Source organism: Petromyzon marinus, chromosome 57 (assembly GCF_048934315.1).
Source record: "Petromyzon marinus isolate PM22_M1 ecotype Great Lakes invasive population chromosome 57, UKy_Petmar_22M1.pri1.0, whole genome shotgun sequence".
NCBI classification, from domain to species: Eukaryota; Metazoa; Chordata; class Hyperoartia; order Petromyzontiformes; family Petromyzontidae; genus Petromyzon; species Petromyzon marinus.
Genome location: NC_133723.1, coordinates 8,945,079 through 8,969,559, shown reverse-complemented (window position 1 = coordinate 8,969,559; position 24,481 = coordinate 8,945,079). Strand labels below are relative to the sequence as shown.

The window sequence follows — 24,481 nt, the reverse complement described above, 5'->3', positions numbered from 1 at the left end:
TGTTCGTGTGTGTATGTGTGTGTGTGTGACGCACCAGGCAGCTGCAGCTGCAGCAGCAACACCAGCAGCCACAAGCAGAGCTGGACGCTCCAACGGCCAGAGCGAGCATCGCTCACTACGAAACTACGCAGGTGTGCGGCGGTGGTGCCGTTGGGTGGCGTTGGTTGGCATTGGTCGCCGCTTGCTGTTGCAGAGGTTTCACGGTTGGAATCCCGGGCAGTGTTAACCGTCCTGGTTAATACTGCCGTGTGTAGGGTTCCGCACGATCGTTTCCGTATCTGACCGATTGGAAAAATTCGAAATATTAGAAAAGCTGTTGAACACGTAGGCTTTTCGATATTATCCATGATAAAGGTTTTCACCCAAAAAACATTAATATTATTAACCCAATTTTTGTATTATTATTAAAGATTAGAAAGACTAGTGGCAGGCTTATGTTGAGCTTACTGCAGTTTGAGAACTTGTAAGTCATCTCGATTCGTAATGGGGGTACGACAGAGCACGAGAATGATACAATAAATACGATTGCACAGCTACGTGAAACTGATATCGCGAAAACCAACGCGTGGTAAGCGATCTGCATCACGTGGACAAAAAACTATAACTCGGCAGCCGTCACCTGCCAGGCTGTGAGGTGGGCAGTGATCCACCAACCCTACCTACTACCTCCACGTCTCTTCGATGTGGAAGCGTCAAATGTTGTGGGTTTACTCTCACAACACACCGGGTGCGCTGAAGTAGAAACTAATCAAAGTTAAGACCGCACCCCCCCCCCCCCCCCCCCCCAAAATGTGTGCCCGGTGTCAATCAAATTCTACAAATCTGGACACCTACACCATCATTACACAGTGGGGGAGGGGGTAAGGGAAGTGCGTTTTAAAATCCGGAGAAATGCGGTAATATAACACGTAGGCTTTCGCGACGAATATTATCCATAATTTTAAATGAAATGTGGGTTGAATCGCGTAAATATAAACGTGTCGTTAACCCAGCAAAAACGTCGTCCCCATTTCTAAATGTGGGTTTACTCTCCAACGCACCGGCGTGCTGAACCAGTAACTAATTGGTCACGTTTCGTTTACGTGACAAACCTTACTGATTGGCCCGGTTTGGGTTGGCCGGTTTAACGACACATTCACGTCGAGGCGATCTAACCCAACAAAACCCCCGTTTTATTATGAGTTAGTTTAGTCCCCGCCCACCACTTGGTTGGCTCCAAGCCGACGCCGACGCTCGTGCGTGTCCCGCCGCCCTCTCGTCTCGTCACCCGCGCAGATGCCGCTGCAGGCCGTGCCGACCGGCCCGGTGTGTGCCGAGCCGCACGGGGCCAAGCGCGTCGTGGAGAAGACGGAGCCGGTGTTCGGCGGGACCGAGCGCAGCCCGCGCTTCACCGAGGTGTACCAGGGCCTGCAGCAAGGTGGTGGCCCCCACGTGCCCCCAAACCCGCCTCTCGTTCGCGTCCCCGTGGTCGCTTCATTTCCCGGTCCCCGACCCTGAAACGAAACCGAGGGCTCGCGAGATGTGTGCGCGCGCGGCCCTCTTGCGGCGACAGCTCCGGCCGTAAAACCGGTGCCCTGGCGAGTTCCGCGGGAAGGCGAGAGGTTTACAGTGGTTGTGTTGTAGGACGGATGATGCGACGATTGCCCCCCAGCGCATTACGTGGGAAAGGGGAAGGTTTACGGGGGCCGCGTAGCACGGCTCATGCGACGGTAGCCAGCACGTGATTTAGGGAGGGTTTCCAGGGGCTGCGTAGAGCGGCTGGTGTGATGGTAGCCAGCACGTTAGATGGGAAGGGGGGAGGGTTTGCAGGTACTGCGTAGAATAAAAGCGGGGAAAATGTTATAAACATGACGGATAAATAATCGTAAACACCCAAAGCCATGTACAATGTAAATCTAGTAACCAATCTTAAATAACGTCTTGCGTGACATTCGCGACAGAAACTTGCATGTGGCATTTAAAATGACATTTATAACTGCAAGAACCACGACTTTTTGTGCGTGTGCGCGTGAGGGAGAATGTGTAGGCGTGTCGGTTCGTAGGTGCACCGTTGAGCGTGTGGCAGGTGGAGCAGTTGGCGCGCTGCGACCAGAGTTCCATTTGCACTCGCCGTCAACGTCCGTGAAGAATATCTGAACCGTTCCCGGGCCTCTCCTAGGTCGACTCGGACCCTGGGGGAGACGTAGGCAGCCTGGCGTGGTGCTGGCCACCCACCCACCCACCCACCCCGTTGCGGCCTGTGGCCACCCTCTAGAGCAGTGGTTCTTAAACTTTTCTGCAGCCTTGCTTGCACCCCCTTGGGTCGTCTCATTCGGTGAAATATATTTGACGAAACAAAGTAGTTGTACTTGCGTGCACGTGGGCCTCATTTGCGTTTTTAACGATTTACCTTTCGAAAAAGAATCTGGGCACGTCTCGCACGCCCAGAGAGGGCATCTCGCACCCTCAGGGGGTTGCGTGCAACCCCACGTTAAGAACCACTGCTCGAGACGTTCCTCACTCGTAGCACTCTTACCCCAACAGTCTCTTCAGGCTATACCGGGGTGGGGTCTTTGTTTATTTGTCTCATGTCATTACCCTGCTTTTAGAATAAGAATATTTATTTATACTGTTAAGAATCCGATGAGCTATGAGGGTCAGAACGTTACAACAACAACAAAAAACACGATAGCAGTGCAAAGTATAGGAAAGGTAAACAAATTCCGAAAAAAAATACAAATAAAACGAAACCATTTTTTATCTTACCAGGTAAGGCCCACTGAGCTATTAGCTTATTGTTTCAGAAGCTACCGCTATTGCATATGATAGCTCAGCGAAATGGCTTATCATCATCACGTGAACATTTATAGCAGCCGGATACGGTATGATTCCAGTAACCTGCAGTTCAATTCTCAGTCGTGCGCAGCATTGGTGGCACTTCATAGTTCTGCCGCTCCCCGCCCCGCCCACGTAGTGTCGAGTGTGTGGGTGGATCATTAGCTTCACCAATCCTGACGTGAAACGCTCCGCTTGTCCTTCACGCTTTCGTCCCCCAGCCGATCAGAAGCTGAGCACCAAGCCCATGGGAGGAGGAGTGAGCTCTGTGGAGATGTACCAGCACAACATGCCTTACCGGCCGGCCCACCCGGCCCAGCCATACAAGTGCGTGCTGCCGACTAACCGACACCATCCTCCCCGCGCGTCTAAATGTTTTACACGGACGTACGCGCGCACACGGGGAATATGGCGCGACAAATTACCGAGGGTAACGCCGCCACCCACCCGCGCTGCCGTGTCGTACCGCGTTACTCTATCGCCGGACCACTCGGTAGTTCAGAAACCGTGTTATAACGGCGCGCTTTATAGCGGCGAGCGCTCAACGTTATAACAACGGGGCACGGTGCTCGTTGTTCGAAAAGCGTTCCCGAACGGATGAACCCGCGTTGTGGTGACAACGTGTTGCAGTGTGAACACTGCACCGCGCGTTAAGCGAAGGACCGAACCATACCGATGGTCGCGAGTGGCTCCGTAGGAGCCCGCATGTGTTTTCTGGTTGTTTTTGTTTCGTTTCAAATGGACGTTGCGTGCGTTCAGGCACCCGCACGCGCACGGCACTCCGGCGATCGTGCCCGGGGTGAATCTGCAGGGCGGCGTGGGGAGCCAAGTCCTCGTTCAGACGCCACAGCGCCCGCCGGCGAACGGCCTGGGAGTGGCGAACGCGTGGCCCGCTCCGCGGCCAACCTTCACCGGCCAGGTGAATCCCTCCGCAACTCCCACCACCGCCTCTCCCGCTACTCGCAGAGGAACTGTGCGTGCGTTCGTCTAAAACTGAAACCGAATTATTTTTTTAATCTCGCCGAACCGAGCGAGCTAGCGTAGCAGCCCGGCTTTGCGTCATCTCACTGCATTGACGCCCGCCTCGTGTTAGAATTGTGTTCAGGACAAGGTCTGGTCAAGACTGCTCCCGATGCTACCACACCCCCGAAGTTGCTTGCTTCCTTCTGCCACGTCGTACAACTCTTGCACGGTCGATACCCAACTTTCAAGTGGCACTCTTGCAGTCTCTAAGACTAAACTATTTTCATTTTACTAGGTAAGGCCCCACCGAGCTGTTACAGTATAGCTCTTTTTCAGAAGCGACCTGACCACACTATAGCCCAATGAAGTAACTCATCACGTGGAAATTTCCAGCAACCATATACTCTTTAAACACCTCCACCTACCCTACCACCTGCAATTCGCTTCGATTCACGTCGTTTCAAAATTCACCGTCGCACATTTCCCACACAAACTGGGGGGTATTACTGTGCGGTATTCTCAGGCTTATCCAGACCCCCCTTCGCCCTCCTCTTCACCCCACCCCCTACTATCCCCCCCCCCCACTGCTCTTCCCCCCTCCCCCTACTATGCCCCTTTCCCCCTTCCCCCTCCTACTATCCCCCACCCTCCCCCCTCCTCCTCTTCACCCCACCCCCTACTATCCCCCTCCCTCCCTCCTCCAGGTTCCCAAGCCTCAGCCGCAAGCGCCGTTCTCCGTGGGGGCACCGCCGCCTCCTCACGGCTTCTCGCCCCCGGCGGGCGCCTCCGTGGGCGGCGGCGGCGGCGCCATCGCCGCCAACTCGGTGGGGGGCGGCGAGGGAGTCGGGGGGGCGGGGGGGGGCTCCTCCGTCGGGGCCCAGCGGTCGTTCAACCCCCTGCTGGGGAGCCCCACCCAGGGGGCCCCGGGGTCCACGGGGTCCCCCTACAGCGGCATGCAGCAGGGCGGGCGAACCGCCTACGGTGAGGGCGAGGATTTCTCGAATCCGCCCCCGCGGGGTGGAGCTTCTTGACGAGGGCGTTGTTAAATCTTGACTTAAAGCTTTCGTGACTGCAGGAATTCATATTCTTTTGGTCTTTCGGTGAAGTCACGTAGATAGGTTCAAAGTAAAGAACAAAACATAACTAAGAACTAGTAGTTTTTTGTTGTTGTTGTCCGCTCGTGCCTCGGCCGCCGTTGGGATTTGCGCCGGGGCGCTCCCGGCTTGCTCCCTGTGATCGACTCGCCCTCTTAAACGCGCCTGAATCGTCCCGTCGGATGATTTCATGCCGAGACCGTGATCGCGCGCGCGTGTGTGTGCGCGTGTGTGTGCGCGTGTGTGTGCGCGTGTGTGCGCGCGTGTGTGCGCGTGTGTGTGCGCGTGTGTACGTGTGTGTGTGTGGGGAGCGGTGGCACAGCGGTTACTGTCGCGCTACGAACCCGGCCACCCGAGTTCGATTCCCGCTCACGGCCACCAGCACCGGTGATGATTATCTGAACCGGTCCTGGGCCTCCCCTAGGTTTACTCAGCCTCAAATTATTACCTGGTGATGTGTGTAAACATCGCCACTGGGGAGACAAAGGCGGCCGGGCGTCATGCTGGCCACCCACCCCCTCGTGTGCCGTTCGCTAACAGCGCTTGCCCCAACAGTCTGTTAAGGCTGCACGGGGGATCCTTTTTCCGCTCGCGCGAGCGACCCACGTGACGTTACGCTCATTCAAATTGAGATGAAAGTCTCCGTCTCTGTGTGTGTTTACGCGTGTGGGTGATGCATGCCTCGCACAGGTCCACCACGCACTCATCATCCTTACCTGTGTCCGCGTGTCCACGTGTCTGCGTGTCCGTGTGTCTCTGTGTGCCTCTGTCCGCGTGGTGTCGGCGTGGGGGACCGCGGAGTAGCCGAGACGAGCCCTGGCGCCGGATCGTACCAATCGCGGAGAGTCGAGGGGGCAGCCATCTGGCCGCAGTGGCCAGGGCAGCATGGCGGGCAGGCGAGCAACGACCCTTCCCAGGGGCAGCAGACGCAGCCTGAAGTTTTCCAGGTGAGCGAGTGCGTGCGTGCGTGCGCGTGCGTGCACTACGAACCCAGCGATCTGAGTTCGATTCTCGCTCACGGGCCCCCAACACCAGTGACGCTCATCTGAACCGGTTTCAGGGCCTCCCCTAGGTCGACTCTGCCTCAAATGAGTAACCTGGTGCGGTTTGCAAATGTGACCCACTGTAGAGGACAAAGACGGTCGGGCGTGGTGGTGGCGTCCCACCCCCCTCGTGTCCCCTACCGGTCTCCATAGGTGCTCGCGAACAGCACTTGGTGCAACAGTCTGTTAAGGCTATACGGGGGGGGGGGGGGGGGGCGGGGTGGGAGGGCTTATTTATCTTTGTGTGCGCAGTGCACGGGTCAGGGACAAGATCACAATCCCCTGCAATCGATAAATCAATAAATGAACTATAACCAGGGGAGAAAGGCCTGCGAGATAAAATACTCTTTTACAAGAAAGGAAATACGTACGTACGCATGTACGTATTTGTTGAACTTCTTTCGGACCGTGCGTAGCCAAATGTGCCAATCGGAGGTGCGGGGGAGGAACAACAACCGCGAGTCCTCTTCACAATCTCGTGACCTTAGCATGCGCCTGGACATTCCATCACAGATTAATAATAATTATTAACCCTTCTGTATCTCCCCCCCCCCCCCCCCCCCTTATTTCTACTCCAGGATGTTCTCTCCATGCTCGGGGACCCAACTCAGGCTGCGGGCAACTACACCAGCGAAGATTTCGGAGATCTCAGCATGTTCCCTCCGTTCACCGAGTGAACGATAAGTTCGAAATCCCACTCGCGTGCCCGCCCGCCCGCCCGCCCATCTCTCGCGCTGGCAACTCTGTCCTTTATCCTGGAGCAATTTGGTTGTCCCGTGCGGCCCACAGCTCCCTCGTTGGAAGCCACGTGCAGTTTCCGGCACGGTGCAGAACCGGACTCCTCCGCGGAGGATGGGAGTTTGCCGTGCGGTGTTGTGCCGCGTGCTCTCTTGCTCGTCGTTCCGCAACCCCCCACTCCTCTCACCGCTACCGGCGATGACGTCGTCACGTGTCGCCTTGAACCCCTGCCACCTTGTGACCCCCTGTCGCTTTGTCGACTTGGAATTGAGCTTGCCCGCCCGTCGACGCGCACCCCCTCCCCGCGACGGCTTCACGACGGAACGCCGCTCACGAGATTTTATTGTGTTTCTTTTTTAGCGCCGGGTTTACATTTTTGTAATGCAGATTTTTTTTTTTTTTTTGCTACGGCCTGCGTTCTTCGTAGGGAAAATGTTAAACGGGACGAAAAAAAAACGACAGATCTATTTTCAGGGATGGTTTTTATCAGCTTCCAAACGGAGGTTTGGAAGAAATGTCCGGAACCGTGTACAGAACACAGTTAAATAGTACATGCACCTCCTGAAAGAAACACATTTGGTAAAGCTAATCGTGATTGAAGTGTATTTTTGTTACCACATCAGGCGCGCATTTTGATAACATCGTATGTAATACAAACTTGAAAAAGAGGATATTAATTACGTCTTCTTTTGTTTATTAACCTAAAGCTTAGCTGCTTGTAAACTCAGGCCTACTTGCACTTAACACTGCAATAACAATACTCGCGCCCTCCACCACCACACGGCACTCGCCGCCAGCTCCCGCGTAGGGTTTCCGCATCGCGGCGGTCACTCTTTTACAGCGGTGTCGTCTCGATCCGCCAAAGTTTTTCTCGTTCAACGAGCAAAATTTTGGCGGAGCGTATCTTGCTCGTCTCGCTCAACGGGCAAGATACGTTCCCGCAAAAATTTGCGGGAACGTATCTTGCCCGTCTCGTTCTCCTATTGACTCACAAACCACCACCCCCCCCCCCACCCCCCCCGGCGAAAAATTACGTCTCCAAAACGTTCCACTGTCGAAAAATATTTTCTTTTCTTTTTTTACACGTGAGAAACACAAACGATCATTTTCAAAATCCTTGGGATAGTCTGCAATTAATTTAGGTGGCGTTCGAAGGCCGAGATTGGGAGTTGGGCGACCACCAAAAGCTTCTCCCCCCCCCACCCCGTCTGCAACTCCCCACCCCCCCGCCCCGTACCGACCGTATCTACATCGCATTGCCACGTCGCTGCGGGCGCGAGTTACGGACGGATGTGCGGAAACGTTGGGAATACGTTGAACGTCTCCGGCAAAACGAGAGTTTACGCCATTAATGCACAAATACTGCACTGGGCTCGGTCGGATGTGCGAGGGTGGGATGTGCGACCGTCGCCGTCCTGGAGTTTGGTTCGCGGGGGAAGTAACCCTTTGGATAGGAAGTGCAATGTGTAATATTAATTGTACGTGCACCCCGCGCGCGCACGCGCGCACAAAACACCAGCTCCCGTGCGTACACGACATATGAGCAGGGTTGCGCGTGCGCAGTGTATGCACGTTTGTTGAACTTCTTTCGCGCCGCACGTAGCCAACGGTGCTTATCGGAGGCGCCCGTGGGGAGCAGCGTCCGTCCGTGTGACTGTTGACGGTCAGGGTAGCTCACCGACAGCCTTAAGCCCGGATCCACGCCCGAAACGATCACTCGCAAGCAACTTGGCTGCGCGCAGTTGCAAGCGCTTTGCACGTGGATGTCTGCAACGGATTGCAGAGGACGTAACTCGACATCGAAGCGACGAATCGCGCGGCGATTTGGAGCGGGGCAGTGTTTCACGCGTCGCGTGCCGCGCCTTTGCGAATCGGTCGTCACGATCCTGCACGCGCCGTTTCAATTTCCTCGCTGCGCAGCCGCTCGCTCGGATGTGGGCAAAGCAGTTATGCTCGTATTTGCTCACTCTCCTGCCATTAAATTCGCACGATCTTTTTAACACCAAGCACCAATTTCACGTGGGCCAAACTGATCGCTCGTGCGTGGACGCGGCTCTAGAGGGGGATCGTGCTCTTTTTGCCTTTTGGATCGCGTCGGCGAGAGGTCGTGCACTCGTCGATTGCGCAGTGCGCCTGTGCGTTCTCGCCGAGGGACAATTTCGCGTCCCCGCTTTGATCGAAGAGGGCTGTTGGATATAACTGCTAACGAAAAAAAAATGTGCAAGCTTTGTCCTTGCAATAAAAGTCGTCCCGCCAACATGCACAGGTAGGCCGAGTCGGGGAATAAATACAAAGTTGTGTAAAAAAACCACACAAACAGAATAACATGCAAACGTTAGGCCCCCAAAGTTGCACGTTTTAGCGGGAAGCCAGCCGGGTAAGTGATGATGACCTGCTTTTGAAATATCGACGACGCTGCATCGTGCCCGTTCCGTCGTGCTTGACTCGATGCGCGAAGGGCCGATGGAAAATTCGTCCGTGCCCCGACACGGAGCGGCGAGCGCGGCGCTCGAGGAAGCGGTGTTGATTTCTCCTGCTCCGACATCTGCGAGGAAGGGGGGAGGAGCTCCGTAGCTCGTCGGATTCCTCCGGCATGAATAGAGATCCTGACGCCGATCTCGTCACGTCCGCCGCGACGAAGCGCGATGAAGCGCTTCTGTCCACCGTCGCTGATTTCGGGGCTTTAATCGTCGCCCGAACAGAAACGAAACCCCCCCCCACCCCACACACCCCCCTTCTTCTAGCTCCGCAAAGCAATCGCTCGCAACGTCCGCCGTTTGTTAGCGTAGCTGTGGAGACGTGGAAGGCACTGGGAAGGCAGGTCTGGTGGCTATGCGTTTCCTCCAGCCTTTCATTTGGCCTTCCTGCTCGAGTTTCTTCCAGTTGAAGCCAGATTATTCATTTTTTTGTCAATTATTATTATTCAACATGATCTGTAAACAGACGCGTCCACTTTTTTTGCGTTTCAGAATCTTTTAACGCAAAGTATGACCAGATTCCAACGACACAAATTGAGGACTTAAGCAAATCACCTGACGTGCCTTTTTATAACTCCCATAACCATCCGTCGTTCATTGTGGCAACAACCAACCGCTTCGAATATCGGAAACATTAGGACAGTTAACAACAGCACACCTGTCAACCCACACGGTTTACCCCGTATTCTTGTACAGGGAAATTGAGTTTTCAGGTCCGTACGGCAAAACAGCCGTTTCAATACGGGCAATTTTTGTTGTCTTTGTGTTTCTCCCTTGTGATGGTGACTTTGTAGGATGAACGTTGAGATTTATAAGGGGTTACGGGGTGACCAATAATGTCTGAATTGGTCTGTAATAAGGTAAGGGCACTGATAAGGGGTTGACAGGTTTGCAATAGCCTTGCTGCGCATGCACTCAACAGGGCTGAGTGGAGCGCTCTTCTGTTGGAACGGCCTGCTGCTGTAATTTATATGCACACATTAACCAACCCCCCCCCAACCCTCCAACCTGGCCTTCGCACCTGATTGGCTCGCAAGTGACGACATCACATTCATCGCCTCTTTTTAAGACCGAAACAGGAGGAGGATTTCTCCGCAACTCGCCACTATCCGGTTGTGTGCTGGAGAGTAAAACGCACTGCAACATTTACGTTTCGACAGCCCGAGTTGGATATCACCTGATGATGCTAGTTGTAATTACCGGCATACTCGAATGGTACATGTGAGTTTCACTCTCCAACACACCGGTGTGCTGTACCCGTAACTAATTCGCACGACTTGTCTACCTGACAAACCTTACTTAACGGCTGTGTCGTATCGTGGTGGCGGGGTTTAACGACGCATTCATATTTGCGCGATCTAACTCGACAACAACCTTTGTCATGCACGGTCACATCATTGTCGAGATGGCGAGCATCCGTTGCCCGTTCATTCAGCGCGCGTCCCATCCTGGTGAGGTCCTCAAGCGACAACGCTCCGCTCCTCCGCCGTTCTAAAAAGCGCTCCCCGAACCGCGCACCGTTCAACGAGAGCCGACGCTGGGCGTGCGCAGTGGCCACGGCCGAGCGCTCCGCCCGCTTGGCAAGTTCTGCTTCCCGTCGTATCTATCCCTCCGGCCCCACCGCCTACTCCTGTCAATTCTTAAATGTGCCCCCGTCCCTCTGGACTTCCGTCAATGCCTGCCTCGCTGGCGTTACCATCGTCCGGCTTTCACTGGTGAAGGCTAGCGGAGGGGACGGGGGATGCCTTTCGAGAGGTTTCCTTTTTTCTTTTGCGGACGAGCGCGGTGTGTAATAACCCCGGTGGCCCCCTATTTTTTTTAGAAAGCACAATAGTGGTTCGTGACGTCGCCTTGCGCCGTTTCCGCCACGCACACGACCAGGGCCTTGGTTGCGGCGGAAAAATAATATTTTAGATGCAAATACAATAAAAAATGTTTTATATATTTATACTGTATATAATATACGTGTGTGTGTGTGTGTACGTACGTGTGTTTTAACATGAAACCAATTCCAGTCGTCAACGTTGTTTCGTCAGTACCACCGGGCATTTATGGCTTGTCAGCTGCACTGGCGTGATGTGGGCAGGGGGAGTGGGACAGGGAGGGCATGAGCTTTTGCTTATTTTCAGCGACCGCTTTTTACTCTACCAACTGGCGGTTCCATTCGGAAAACGTAATTGTCTGGGAGGGGGGCGGGCATAAAGATAAGTCTCACCTCTGTCTGTTCCCCCACGTGTGCCGCTGGACGGGAGGTTATGGGGGGGGGGGGGGTGCAGCTTGGTGACATCGCTGGGCGTCGCACCCCCGGCCGATCGGAAGAAATTTTGGTTCACAAAGTCTCAAGAAAACCACCGTCTCCGTACTTTCCCCGCACCTCCGATTTAGCACGATCGGCTACGTACGACGCGAAAGAAGTCTGCTTTGCAGTGAACTTAGAAACCCCTGGCCGCTTGCAGGATTTACTTTAGCCACTCGTACGCAACATGTGTGCATACGTTGCCCTTCGTCAATCTACTGCTGTGTCCAGGGGCCTCCCCAGGGCTGTAAGGGGTGGATTATTTGACTATTCACCTTGCAGGTCAGTGTGGGTTGCTCTAGGCGAAGTATGGTACAAGAGTTCACTGCACTGCCCTCTGCTCACAGTGTCGCCTCTGTTTTGTTACGTGCCTGGCTTGGACATTCATTCTGAGCACAATGCTGGCGCACGTTCATGTCAAGGCATCTGTCTTGCAGCCTCTTCGCCAGTGGATTCAATGTCATCATCATGAGCAACAATTACCAGCGGGGGACAGATGCCTAACGTACGGTGATTTTCTTTTTAATCCATAATAAATAACTGCTCCTCCCGATCTATTAATGCTTTGATATTTGCGTTGCCTTTGTGCTGCTCGCCGTTTGGCGTTCTCTCGGCTTGACACCGGTGATGAGACGAGGCTTATATAAAGGAGGCTGCCTCTGGTGTAGGCCAGTCGGTTGCAAGGACAATGCATACATTATCAGAGCATGCTTTACCACACGAGCATGATGCGTGGTTAACGCGGACTAACACCTCCTCTGTGTGTATAGTTGCCGGGAAAAGGCTAAAACCGATTACTTTTTTTTCCCCCCATCCTGTTGCTGGAACTTTTTTTTTGCTCCCAAGGATTACATTTTGAATCAACTCTATGGGTGGCGGAGAGATGGGACAGACTTTGCCGTCTGTAGGATTTTTGGACGCATCGGCTGTGTTTCTGCCGATGGCATCCGTCGAGGCGCGTGTGTTCAGCCTGTCCCATGGGTGGTCCAAGGTTCAAGAGATGTCGATTCAAGCCAGATGTGAGTCGCATATCGCGCAAAAAAAAAGTACGCTTTTATCGTTGTGCTCTCCCTTGTACAACTTGCGCATCACCGCCGATCTTAAACGTGTATGTATAGTTGCCAGAAAAGTCAAGTGGAAATTCCATGTTTTTGCTCTCGTTCGTGGTATAACGGACTTTTACAATTCAGCCGTGAAAGTAAAAAAAAATTATTATCCGTTAACTCGTCGACTCCCTCCGCCTTTGTCGCGGGACATGATCTACCCGACTCACCCCACCGACCAGCCGCCGCACTGCAGGCTAACAACCACGTGCCTTTCTGCTCCTTGCCTTGCACCGCTGCTGCTTTAGAATTTCCCTGATCGTTTCTTTCCCCCCCTCCCTCCCTCCACCCAAGTTCCTAGAATAATAACCTTGCTCGTTTCAAGGAACCCATTAAACCCTTACCTATCACAACGTTCAGTTGCGCTCTAGGCATGTAAGAATGTTGAGCTTTTCGTACTGTACGTCGCCAATAATCGCAGGTGCGCCGTTTGTTGCTGGCCGCTTGAAACGTTTGGGCCCCGTGTTTAGCAACCGTGATGTTAAAAACACAAAAAGAGAGATTGGCAAAAATAATAAACTTAGGAAGATTTATAAGTCACTTTGTAGCTTTGGTAGTAGTATAAACGCATTATATACTACGGTGGTTAGAGAGGATTGAACGTCGGCGCTGGCATTCGGTCGTCTTGTGTTCTCGCTGGCCCTGTTGTGATGGACTGACTCGGAGTCGAGACGCCCCAGCAGTGTGGGGGCACCACACTCGCATGTACAGACCGCTTTGAAATCCGCGCTGCTTGTGTACTGGCTCGCACATTCACAACGTGTAAACTCGTTTATTGGTTTAAGAGGTAAATAATTAAGTGAAAGAAAATGTTTTAATGTATAGATTTGTTTTATTACTGTTATTATTTCTCTAGAGAATATATCAATAAAGTTTTTTTTTTTAAACTCAGGCTTTTAACTCGCCACCCGAGAAAAGCCGTTTGTGTATCATACACGTGCGACTGCTTTGGACAGATGACGGAGTTGTGGAAAGTGTGCTTGATATGTGCTACCTTACAGCACCAAATCCTGCTAGGCCAACCTGATGATGATGCGATTGTCCACTGCGTAGTTTGTAAAACTTAAATATGCATATGAAAAATATTAGCCAGCTGTTCATGGTAAAAAAAAAATCCATACATTTTTATTCATGTTTTTTATGTACAAATTTTGAATGTTATAAAAATAAATAAAACTTCCGAAAAACAAGTCCTGCTTTGGTTTTTTGTATGCCGTATGATATCACTCAAAGATCTTCTGGCACACTTAAGCGTTTGACCAACTTGCCAGGAATGTGGAAAATCTCATTGGATCTGATGAAGCCAAATAGACTATTTCAACATAACCCGCACTAAACAAGAACACTAAATTTTGATATAGGAATAGGTTTTACCCTTTTAACTGGCACAAAAACTGACACCTTTATTCAAGGCATCATGTTTGCAATAACCACAACACAAGCAGTCAAAATGCAACAAAAAAGACAACTCTGATAATAATATGCATTGTCCTTGAATTTGATTGGTCCACACCCGAGACAGCTTTTCTTAGAGCCTAGTCTCCATTGGTGTTGGACCAGAAGACGCCAAAAGGCGTGCAACTCAAAAAACAGCACACTATCAGAGTATTGAGGGCTCGGGGTGAGCATGTACATTATGAGACCTAAATTTTGATTTAAAGCTTTCGTGACTGCAGGGATTCATATTCTTGGTTCTTTCTGTAAAGTCACGTAGAAGGGAAACAATAAAATAACACAAGCAATCATCACCTGATGATGATTGCTTGTGTTGCAGTCGAAACGTCGTGATAATTGTATTGCTTTATATTTGTATTATTTTATTGTTTCCCTTCTACGTTCACTTTACCGAAAGAACCAAGAATAAGAACACTAAATGTGAAGATCAACACACAACCTGAAACAACCTGCAATATTCAACTCCTGATGGTAACAACCTCGCCTGATATGCAGGAGGAAGTGGGTTCAGTCCCGACCCTGCCGCCCGCTGCATATTAGGAGTTTCTCTCCCCGTGGCCGCGTGGATTTTTCTCCGGGTTCCTCCGGTTTTTCCCCTCCACCTTTTTGAAACATGCATTGAGAGTATTTGGCTCCTGTAAATTGCCACTTGATGAGCCACTTCGTTGCGCTCTCATTTGCGGCCAGGTCGCTTCTGAAAAAACAGCGATATAGTGCAGTGGGCCTTACCTGGTAAAAAAAATAATAATTTAAATACTTTACTCTCAACACAAGCATACTACCTTCTGGATGATGACCGTTTCTGAGTATCAAGTAATTTTCCAGGTGGACCCCCTCTCCATTTCTGAAGACCTTCAAGAGGCCAGCGCAGTGACAAATAACATTTCGCAATCTTTGACGGCAAAATAGCAATACCTTGCGATGATTTACCAGTCGCCGCTGTCGGTGACCCACAATGCCTGCGTCTGCCCTGGACTTCCTTCTGGTGAGCATTCGAAGTGCACCTAGCCAGGCACGAGCGCTCCGGTGATGCCAATCATCTTCGGTGAGTAACACACGGGACACCTAGGTCCGCTCTGCGGAATTCTTCGCCAGCGAGCATTCGACGCTTCACGGCGACAGCCTCAACGTGCACCTAGCCAGGCACGAGCGCTACGGTGACATCACCGCCGCTTATTGATGATGACCGGTGGCTGCTGCCGTTTCTGCCGATGGGGAGGTGGGTGACCGGAGGGCTGAGAGAGTGGAGGTGGAGTAGCAGGCGGAGGCGGAGGAGGAGGAGCAATGTTGATTGTATCCACTTGAGGCACCGGGGGAGGAAGAGGAGCGATGACAGGAGGTTCCTCCTCGTCCGAGTCAAACTCCACATCTTCGTCCTTCTCCCACTGACCGTCCTTGTTGCGGACCCAGCCCAAACTGCAAGGGGGGGGGGGTAGTGGCCGCGGGCCGTTGGTTAGGCGCTCCGACGGCACAACCCTGGCGTCGCGTAGCGCCTCCCCGCTGCCGCAGCGGACCGTTCCAGAGCGCTCGTCGTCTGTCAATGTAGACAACGTGAAAGTCTCGACTCAAATTCTGTTTCACGTTCAACCGGTGCTTTAAAAACCCGTTGCAACCATCGTGGCTTTCTTTGTCCACAAAAAACAGCGGGAATCCAGTCAGCCCCGTACTTCAATTGAAGTCAAACAAAAACATGTGGCATTTGTATGGTACCTTTGGTGGTCCCGTCAAGGAACATTGACCAATCACGCCAACTCGGGTCATCCTCACAGCAGTGGCTTTTGGCTAGCCGTCGAACAAAAGACGGTCAACACATCGCACGCATTCGGATGCGCTTCTGCGGCCGTCTGGAATGCTCTTCGTTCTGATATTAGGAAGCCACTGGAGCAATGCACTTTTAAATCATCATCTAGATTGAAAACTCACTTCTTTTAAACTGCTCTTTGTGTTTAGTTTGTTGTCCTTTCCCCGCACCTGCATACATACATACATAGAGTTTGTAACGGTTTCTCCAACATGTATGTTGAACTCCCGCGACGCGCGTCGACGTTAAACGCTTGCCCCAAACCTTGCGCGCAACAAACAGGTGCCAAAAGGACCTTTGACGAATATTCAAATGAAATTTTATCCGGACAACCAAACCCATCGGCTTCCACGGCCAACGGTTGCAGCACCTCGAATTGAGCGCGGTTGCCTAAGCACGGTGCTCAAGAAGTTGAACATCCGACGACTGGCAAAAGGCACGTTGGAAAGTGTTCACAAAAGCCACGCGCAGCGCACGATTTTTCTTCCGAGTTGAACTGAACGTCGAACCGATTTGTCCCGAGGAGTGGGGAATCGTACCTTTTGAGGTGGAGGTAATGTTCCATCTCGTGCCTCCTGGCCGGATCTGCGGGCTGGCACGGCACGTCCCGTGCGCCCTTGCTCTTGCGCTTCTCAGACTTTGTCACTGCGAATGAAAACGAGATGTAATTACCAGCGAATGTTGTGGACTTAACTCTCCAACACACCGGTAGGTTGAAGTAGTAATTAATTGGCCTTTCTGTTTACGTGACAAATCCCTTACCAATTGGCTGTCGGTCTAACCGAAAAACCTTTATTATGAATAATATTGGTCGCGAAAGCCTACGTGGTCAACTAACCTTCATGCAGATTCTGTTGGTGTACCGTTGGCGTCTCTACTGAACCTTTGTTCCGTTGTATTGCATTAGCTTTGTCACATACAAGCATGGCCATTTGGTCAACCCAGTGCTGGAAAAAGGCCTCCGAAACGCCGTGAGGGTCGTGGCGGTATTTTTGACCATTCTTCACCACGCTGGTTAATGCGGGTTGGTGAATACGTGCATTGGGTGTTACTGCACTGCCCTCTGCTGCCCACAACATAGTACCACACAACAACAATAACCGCCGTTCACCACGAAGTGGCGGTGACGTCACCACGTCGCGTGTGCCATGCTAAGTGCACTCTAAAGCTATCGCTTGAAGTGTCGAAGGCTCGCTGGCAGGAGGTCACGGAACAGACCCAGGTGGTGCCATGGGTTGGCTGAGTGAGATTTTAAAATAAAATATACAGCAGACTCTGGAATATCCGCGTGCGGTTTATCCGATTTGCGGATCAACCGCGCACCTTGAGATTTTGACATCAATTAACAACTCATGGATTTTCCCTTAAGCCCAAATGAATAAACTAAAAACAGTTATACATTGTCATTCTTGGAAATGTTTATTCCGAGTCACGTGCTTAAACCAAACAAATATGTGCTGCGGTTAATCCGAAATCCACGTGATCGCCACTACAGGACAGCAGTTGCATATCTTTCCAAGAGTGGGCGGAGATTGATTCTGATTGGCGTGGCTCTGCCATCCACATAGTAGATAGCATTTTTAGATTACCTGCGATATCGAATTATCCACGGAACGTCCTCCCCGTCATTAGCGCGGATAATCGAGAGCCTGCTGCAGTTTAATTTTATCTCATGTCGGGTAAGGCCCACACTGAGCCAAGAAGCTCTCACTCACTATTTTTTTAACTCACCCCCCAAACGCTAAACTCACCCCTTCTCTCGGCACCGGCGGCAGCGCCTTGAGACGCAGGCGGCGAGGGAGCTGAGGAGCCGGCGGCGGCGGCAGGGAGACGGGGAGATGGGGCCGGTCCCGGCGAGGAGGGAGACTCCCGCGCTTCCGCTCGCTCCTCCGCGCCACGACTGCAGCCACCGCTCGCGATCTCCGAACCCTCAGCGCTCGGAACTCTGCAGAAGAGACGAGAGGAAAATATTCCCGACTAAACTAAAATTTAGGAATAGGTTTTACCCTTTTAACTGGCACAAAAACTGACACCTTTATTCAAGGCATCATGTTTGCAATAACCACAACACAAGCAGTCAAAATGCAAACAAAAAAGACAACTCTGATAAAAATATGCACTGTCCTTGAATTTGATTGGTCCACACCCGAGACGGCTTTTCTTAGAGCCTAGTCTCCATTGGTGTTGGACCAGAAGACGCCAAAATGCGTACAACTCAAAAACAGCGCACTATCAGGGTATCAGAGTTGTCTTTTTTGTTTGCATTTTGACTGCTTGTGTTGTGGTTATTGCAAACATGATGCATTGAATAAAGGTGTCAGTTTTTGTGCCAGTTAAAAGGGTAAAACCTATTCCTATATCTTATTACTGGCAAAGGAGGTCTCATAATGTAAACTAAAATTTGTTTATTTCACCGGGCGTCAAGAAAAGCGACGATGTGTTTGCGAAACGACGTAAAATGGGGAGACGTAAATCGGGGTAGCGCTGTACAATCTGTTCTCCTGTAATGCCACGTGTTTTCATAACGCCAGTTGTATATAACGCAATGCATTTATTAGGGAACGCGTGTTTTTATAACGCGGATGCAAATTGGATATAACACGATCGAGTGAACGGAACTACGTCGTGCTAGTAGGAATAAGAAGTTGTACGGCTGCATCGGTTGAGCATCGCACAAGGCGGGATGCTGCTGGATGCTTCTAGATACTACCCACGAGCCTCAAGTCTTTAACGAGGTATGTGTTTTACCACCTATATTATGTATTATTTATTAAAATGCGATTTTCCCATCACGCGGTGGTCTTTGGGAACGCAACTGCCCCGTTATAGGAAAACAGACCGTATCTGGTCGCAAGCGCCCCACCTACCCACCCACCTTCTCTTGTGGCAGCAGCTGTTGTAGGGAGCGCTCGTGAGCAGGGCGTGATACGCCTTTTGACGGGTCTCACTCAGCAGTGGAGCCGGGTCCTCCTTATCCATCAGAGGAAATGTCAAATGGGCACAATACTGAGCACAACACTGGGCAGAGGATACAAGGATGTGCGGTCAACCACGAGTCACCCAAAATCAAAACTAGAAAACTATTTTTTATTTTACTAGGCAAGGCCCACTGAGCTATGTAGCACGTTTTTTCAGAAGCGACCTGGCAATCGCAAATGATTGCTCAATGAAGCGGCTTATCATCATGTGGAAATCTATAGCAGCCAAATACTCTAAACGCACGTTTATAAACGTGGAGGGAAAAACCGGTGGACAGGGAGAAAATTCCACGCGACCACGGGGAGAACATGCAAACTCCAAATGTACAACAGGCGTCAGGGTCGGGATCGAACCCACGACACCTCCTGCATACCAGGCGAGGGAGTGAACATATCACCACCGTGGCGAGATCCGCCAACCCCGCAAGCCGCCTGCACATTTTAACTGGGTTAAACACACGGGAGGTGCAACTACCTCCTCTGACGTAATGATCGAATTGTGACAATCGTATTCTTTGGGTCTTTCGGTAAAGCCACGTAGATAGAAAAATATTTTTTCTCAAATCAAGAAGTTCCGATCGCAACACAAGCAATTATCACCTGATGACGCTTGCTTGTGTCGCGATCGAAACGTCGTGATTTTTTTATTTTTCTATCTATGTGGCTTTACCGTAAGACCCAAAGAATATGAATTCCTGCAGTCACGAAAGCTTTAAGTCAAGATTTGTGACAATTGATTAAATTGTGGCGAGGGCAAATGATGGTGACAACCTTAGCTCCAGCATTACCTGGGCAGTGCCGCTCTCTGCCTCCACATAGGCCCTGTGTTTCCTTTTCAGTAGCTCATTCTTCAGGTCAAGCTTCCTGCCATAGTGTTTCTGCAAACCTGTCCAGCACACACGTGACACGCCATCAGCAGCAGCAGCAGCACCAGCAGGATCATCACCCACCATCAGCAACCATACTACCATCATCATATCCAACACGCACTTGCGATTTCCCAAGCACCTCCGGTGGGCTATTAATCCATATGTAGTGCAATAGCGCCGGCTGGTGGACAGCAGCAACAACTGTGGTGGACAGACACGCCGGTGACGGTGTGCACCGTGTGTTGGCAGAGCGGAGGAACTGGGGCAAGGGTCACGGAGGACCCCATCTGGACGCCCCTGGAACCTGCTAGCGGGTTTGAGAAGGGACGCGCGGTCAGGGCGGAGCCAGGGCCGCGCTGGGAGCATAAAAGGAGCCGGGCGCGGGAGCTCGAGGCTGCCGGTTCTGGGAGTGGACTCGTCTCGTCGCCGTTATCGCTGTAGTCTTCACTAGACATTGCGTTGCAGGATAGTTGTTGGCTATCTCAGTCGGCGTCATTAGTGTTAGACGGCTAGTGTTGTGTACAGGCTAGGCTAAGCGACTGTGGAGAGTGTGTGGATGAGACCGTGAATGTTGATAATAAAGAAGGTGCCTCCTACAAACCTCGTCTCCGAATCACTGACACTACACATACAAAAAGAAGAAGACTACACTGCGGATATGGAATGAGAGCGTTTCGATGCGATGAGCGTGCGTGGTGATGCACCAAGTTGACCAAGTGAGTTGCTGCACCGGTGGCTGTACCGGTGACGTTGATCTACGCACTCCGTGCCGTGCTGCAGAAACCAGGGAATAAGCCAACTGCGGGGAGCGACATTCACTCGAAGCAAATCTATAAATTATAAAAAAAAAATGCAAAAATAAGCGAAAAATTAATCATCCTCCGATCAGAACAGAGACGTGTGTTACTCACACTGCAGGTGGCGCTTGCCCCGGCGGTGCGACGCGAGGACATCGACGGTGTCGAAGACGGGCCGGTGGGGGCACACGGTGCACGCCAGTCTGGCGGTGACACAGCGGCGGCGGCGGCGGCGACACCTCCGATTAGCGCGGTTGGCTACGCGCGGTGCGAAAGAAGCTCAGCGTACATACACGCAGCACGCCTGTTCGCTCCGCGGCGTGCGTGAACACCCCCCCCCAAGATGTTCGCTCCGCGGCGCGCGTGAACACCCCCCCCCAAGATGTTCGCTCCGCGGCGCGCGTGAACACTCGGCGGCACGCGTGTTCACCCGGCAGTAATGCTCCGCAATGCGTGTTCACCCCGCCGCGCAGGTGTTCTCCCCGCAACATGCGTGAACGCTCCGCAGGACGCGCGTTCACCCGGCGGTACGCGTGAACACTGGGCAGTAACGCTCCGCAGCACGTGCGTTCACCCGGCAGTACGCGTGGACACTCCGCAGCGCGCGTGAACACGTGCGGCCCTTCGCCCGTCAGCTCACTCCAAGCAACTGCACGAAGTGGGCGGATTGCTTGACCATACTTCGCCACGCCGATCAGTGCAGGCTGGTGAAGGTACGTCGGAGGTGGGGAGCAACAGGGAATTGTTCAGCTATCACTCCGCAATAAACATGGAACGTTGAGCCGAAGTTCGTCCAACGGCTCCAATAACGTGCCAACGTTGTCCGAACGTTACATGTTTCCTTTGTCGTGGGCGGAAATCGAACTCCCGGTTTGCTTGGGTTCACAGTGTGCAGAACTGTAGTGCGCTAACCACTGCGCCACCGCTCCCCTTACCTCGCTGTGTGCGAGTTAATGATGATTTCGTACGGCCAATGAAGATAAACACTATCATTAAGGGGGTTTTTTCTGTTAGTTCACGTGAATAGAAATGTGTCGTTAAACCCACCACCACCACCAGACAAGGCCATCTAGTCAGGTTTGTCACGTAACACAAAAAACGTGCCAATTCGTTACTAGTGCGGCACTAGCCGGTTGTGTGTTGGAGAGTAAAACCACAACATTTACAATTCGAGTACGACGTTTCGCTGGTGATTACAATCGCCTGATGAAGCTGATTGTATTATCACCGGCGAAACGTTGGTGGCGGGTTTAACGACGCATTTATCTGTACGCGATCAAACCCCCCCCCCCAAAAAAAAACTTTATTATGAATCGGAATATTTATTTATACTGGAGGAATCCGATGAGCTATAAAGCTCTTTTCCAGTAGGGGCAGGTGAGAACGTACCAACAAATACAATAACACGGCGGGAGTACAAAGTATAGGAAAGGTAAACAAATCGCTTTAAAAACGAAATATCCAATTAAAACTAAACTATGTTTTTGTATCTTACTGTGTAACTGGCTTTCACAAATGATATCATCATCATCGCGTGGAAATATATAGCAGCAAATGTATCTCAAATAAATACTTGAAACGCGTGACGTTGATTCTAAATGTGGAGGGCAAAACCCCCGGAGGGAAAACAAAGACGCAAACTCCAAATACACAGCAGCAGGCGACAGAGTCGGGATCGAACCCACGACTTCCTGCGTACCAGGCGAGGTAGTTAACATCTCCTAGCCACCGTGATGATGATGATGAGAGAGAGACACGCAAACTTCAAATACACAGCAGGCGTCAGGATCTGGTTCTAACCCACGACCTCCTGTGTACCAGGCGAGGTAGTTAACGTCTCCTAGCCACCGTGATGATGATGAGAGACACGCAAACTCCAAATATTGACTGATATTGGTCGCAAAAGCCTTCATGTTAAACTTAAGAGCGAGTGCTGTGAGGTTATGGTGAAGATCACCACGTGTACCTGCCATTGCTACACAACATCGCCTCGTCTTCGGCAATGTTTGCCACCAACAGATCAGCCACCCTCCGCTTCTGTTCACAACAAAGATAGTTACAGAAGACGGACAACACGTTATAAACATCGGATTACCAACAGATCTATTAGATTCACTACCCACTACGCACACGCACAGATAATTAATTGTACGCCATACACGTTCATCTTCTTTGGTTCTTTCGGTAAAGTGACTTTACCGAAAGAACCAAAGAAGATGAATCCTTGCAGTCACGAAAGCTTTAAATCGAAACCATACACGTTGCTTAATGGTTCAACGTGACCGGTCCCGTCACCGCCGCTGCCGCCGACTCCCCCGGGGCAGGGGTTCTAGGCAAGACGGGAAAACCCTGCTGCGCTAGGCCCACATGCCGGGAAATTTGCCGGACAAAAACGAATCTTTAACAAACAACAAAACAAAAACAATACGTTGTTTACCTTTAACAGATTCAGCTGGCTCGAGTCATCTCCTTCCCGTTTAAAAGACATTGCGAATGACGCGTTGATTTTTTTTAATGGGTGAAAGGAAGGCAACGCTCTCTGTAAGCCGGTTTGTCGACCGTTTTAAAGGATCCGCAGAGGCTTAACTTTTGTCGATCGCCGAACCCTTTTTGTGCCCGTATTAAAAGTATGAAAATAAAAATAAGACATATGTCTTAAGCATTTGCGACGATCAAGGGTTAATAAATAAAGTGTTCGCCTCGTGGCGCTAAACGCGCTGGGCCCTTAAGGAGGAGGCTTCTGATGCGGGACAATCCGTTTCACAACGATGCCGTAGACTCCCGTAGGTTATCAATTATATAAATTATATCGTTTATCAGAGCGGTATATATAGTCTTGGTTCTTTCGGTAAAGTCACGTAGAAGGGAAACAGTAAAATAATAAAAATATAAAACAACATTTTGATATTTTTATTATTTTATTGTAATAATAAAAATATAAAACCACAGCAATAAAATTTTAAAAATTTTCTTGCTGTGGTTTTCACACCTGATGATGATTGCTTGTGTTGCAGTCGAAACGTCGTGAGAATTTTATTGTTTTATATTTTTTATTATTTTATTGTTTCCCTTCTACGTGGTGGTGACTTTACCGAAAGAACCAAGAATATGAATCCCTGCAGTCACGAAAGCTTTAAATCAAAATTTAAATCAAAATGTTTTGTATCTTTGAAGTTTTCGTGACTGCAGGGAATCCATACTCTTTGGTTCTTTCGGTAAAGGTACGACGTTTCGGGCACAACACAAGCGCCCGTCATCAGGTGGAAACAACCAAATATTTGAGAGGGGGGGGGGGTCAAAAATCGTCAAAAATCGCGTGACGTCATTTATGGACGGCTCCTGATGACGGTTGCGATCGAAACGTCGTGACCTATTATTTTTTTCTACCTACGTGACTTTACCGAAAGAAGCAAAGTGCGTGGATTCCTGCAGTCACAAAAGCTTCAAATCAAGATTAAACCACAGCTGTCAAACCCCTTATCAGTGCCCCTACCTTGTTACAGACCAATGTAGATCTTATTGGTCACCCCGTGCCCCTTATAAATATCACTGTTCAAAGTCGCATCACAAGGGAGAAACACAAACAAATAGCTAATCACCACTACACTCACCACTACTACACTCACCACTACAATCACCACTAGTACACTCACCACTACACTCACCACTACTACACTCACCACTACAATCACCGCTAGTACACTCACCACTACACTCACCATTACTACACTCACCACTACACTCACCACTAGTACACTCACCACTACTACACTCAGCACTACACTCACCACTCCATACCTGTCAACCCCTTATCAATTCCCCTACCTTATTACAGACCAATTGAGATCGTATTGGTCACCCCGTGCCCCTTATGATTCTGAACGTTCATCCTACAAAGTCACCATCACAAGTGAGAAACACAAACAGACAGACAATCACCACTACTACACTCACCACCAGTACACTCACCACTACAAACCTGTCAACCCCTTACCAGTGCTCTCTACCTTATTACAGACCAATGTAGACCTTATTGGTCACCCCGTACCCCTT

General features: G+C 51.0%; 2 protein-coding genes across 3 annotated transcripts; one reads left to right on the top strand and one right to left on the bottom strand.

Annotated features, from left to right (window-relative positions):
• Positions 1–2,639: 2,639 nt before the first annotated feature.
• Positions 2,640–13,718, top strand: LOC142905707 (uncharacterized). Its single transcript, XM_076052750.1, has 5 exons — positions 2,640–3,141; positions 3,574–3,733; positions 4,482–4,758; positions 5,676–5,818; positions 6,493–13,718. Exons 1-5 carry the CDS (start codon positions 3,062–3,064, stop codon positions 6,589–6,591), a joined length of 759 nt encoding a protein of 252 aa, XP_075908865.1. The 5' UTR covers positions 2,640–3,061; the 3' UTR covers positions 6,592–13,718.
• Positions 13,632–23,266, bottom strand: SCNM1 (sodium channel modifier 1). Of its 2 annotated transcripts, none has more exons than XM_032975915.2 (8): positions 22,866–23,266; positions 22,395–22,465; positions 20,543–20,631; positions 19,551–19,648; positions 18,660–18,754; positions 17,536–17,729; positions 16,324–16,429; positions 13,632–15,399 (listed from the first exon to the last, which is right to left on the bottom strand). In XM_032975915.2, the coding sequence occupies exons 1-8, from the start codon at positions 22,914–22,916 to the stop codon at positions 15,147–15,149; spliced, it is 957 nt and encodes a 318-aa protein (XP_032831806.2). In that variant the 5' UTR covers positions 22,917–23,266; the 3' UTR covers positions 13,632–15,146. The 2 variants fall into 2 exon arrangements, with proteins under 2 accessions (XP_032831806.2, XP_075908864.1); XM_076052749.1 differs by having other exon boundaries at positions 20,543–20,686; positions 22,866–22,882.
• Between the last annotated feature and the right edge of the window lie 1,215 nt (positions 23,267–24,481).

Bases quoted from the DNA above. Each gene is read 5' to 3' on its own strand.
- LOC142905707 (XM_076052750.1), top strand. From the start codon at position 3,062: ATGGGAGGAGGAGTGAGCTCTGTGGAGATGTACCAGCACAACATGCCT. The intron at 3,142-3,573 runs GTGCGTGCTGCC...GCGTGCGTTCAG, and splicing joins CACCCGGCCCAGCCATACAA to GCACCCGCACGCGCACGGCA. The intron at 5,819-6,492 runs GTGAGCGAGTGC...TTTCTACTCCAG, and splicing joins CGCAGCCTGAAGTTTTCCAG to GATGTTCTCTCCATGCTCGG.
- SCNM1 (XM_032975915.2), bottom strand. From the start codon at position 22,916: ATGTCTTTTAAACGGGAAGGAGATGACTCGAGCCAGCTGAATCTGTTA. The intron at 20,632-22,394 runs GTACACGTGGTG...TGTCACCGCCAG, and splicing joins ATGTTGTGTAGCAATGGCAG to ACTGGCGTGCACCGTGTGCC. The intron at 15,400-16,323 runs GTACGATTCCCC...CCCCCCTTGCAG, and splicing joins CATTACCTCCACCTCAAAAG to TTTGGGCTGGGTCCGCAACA.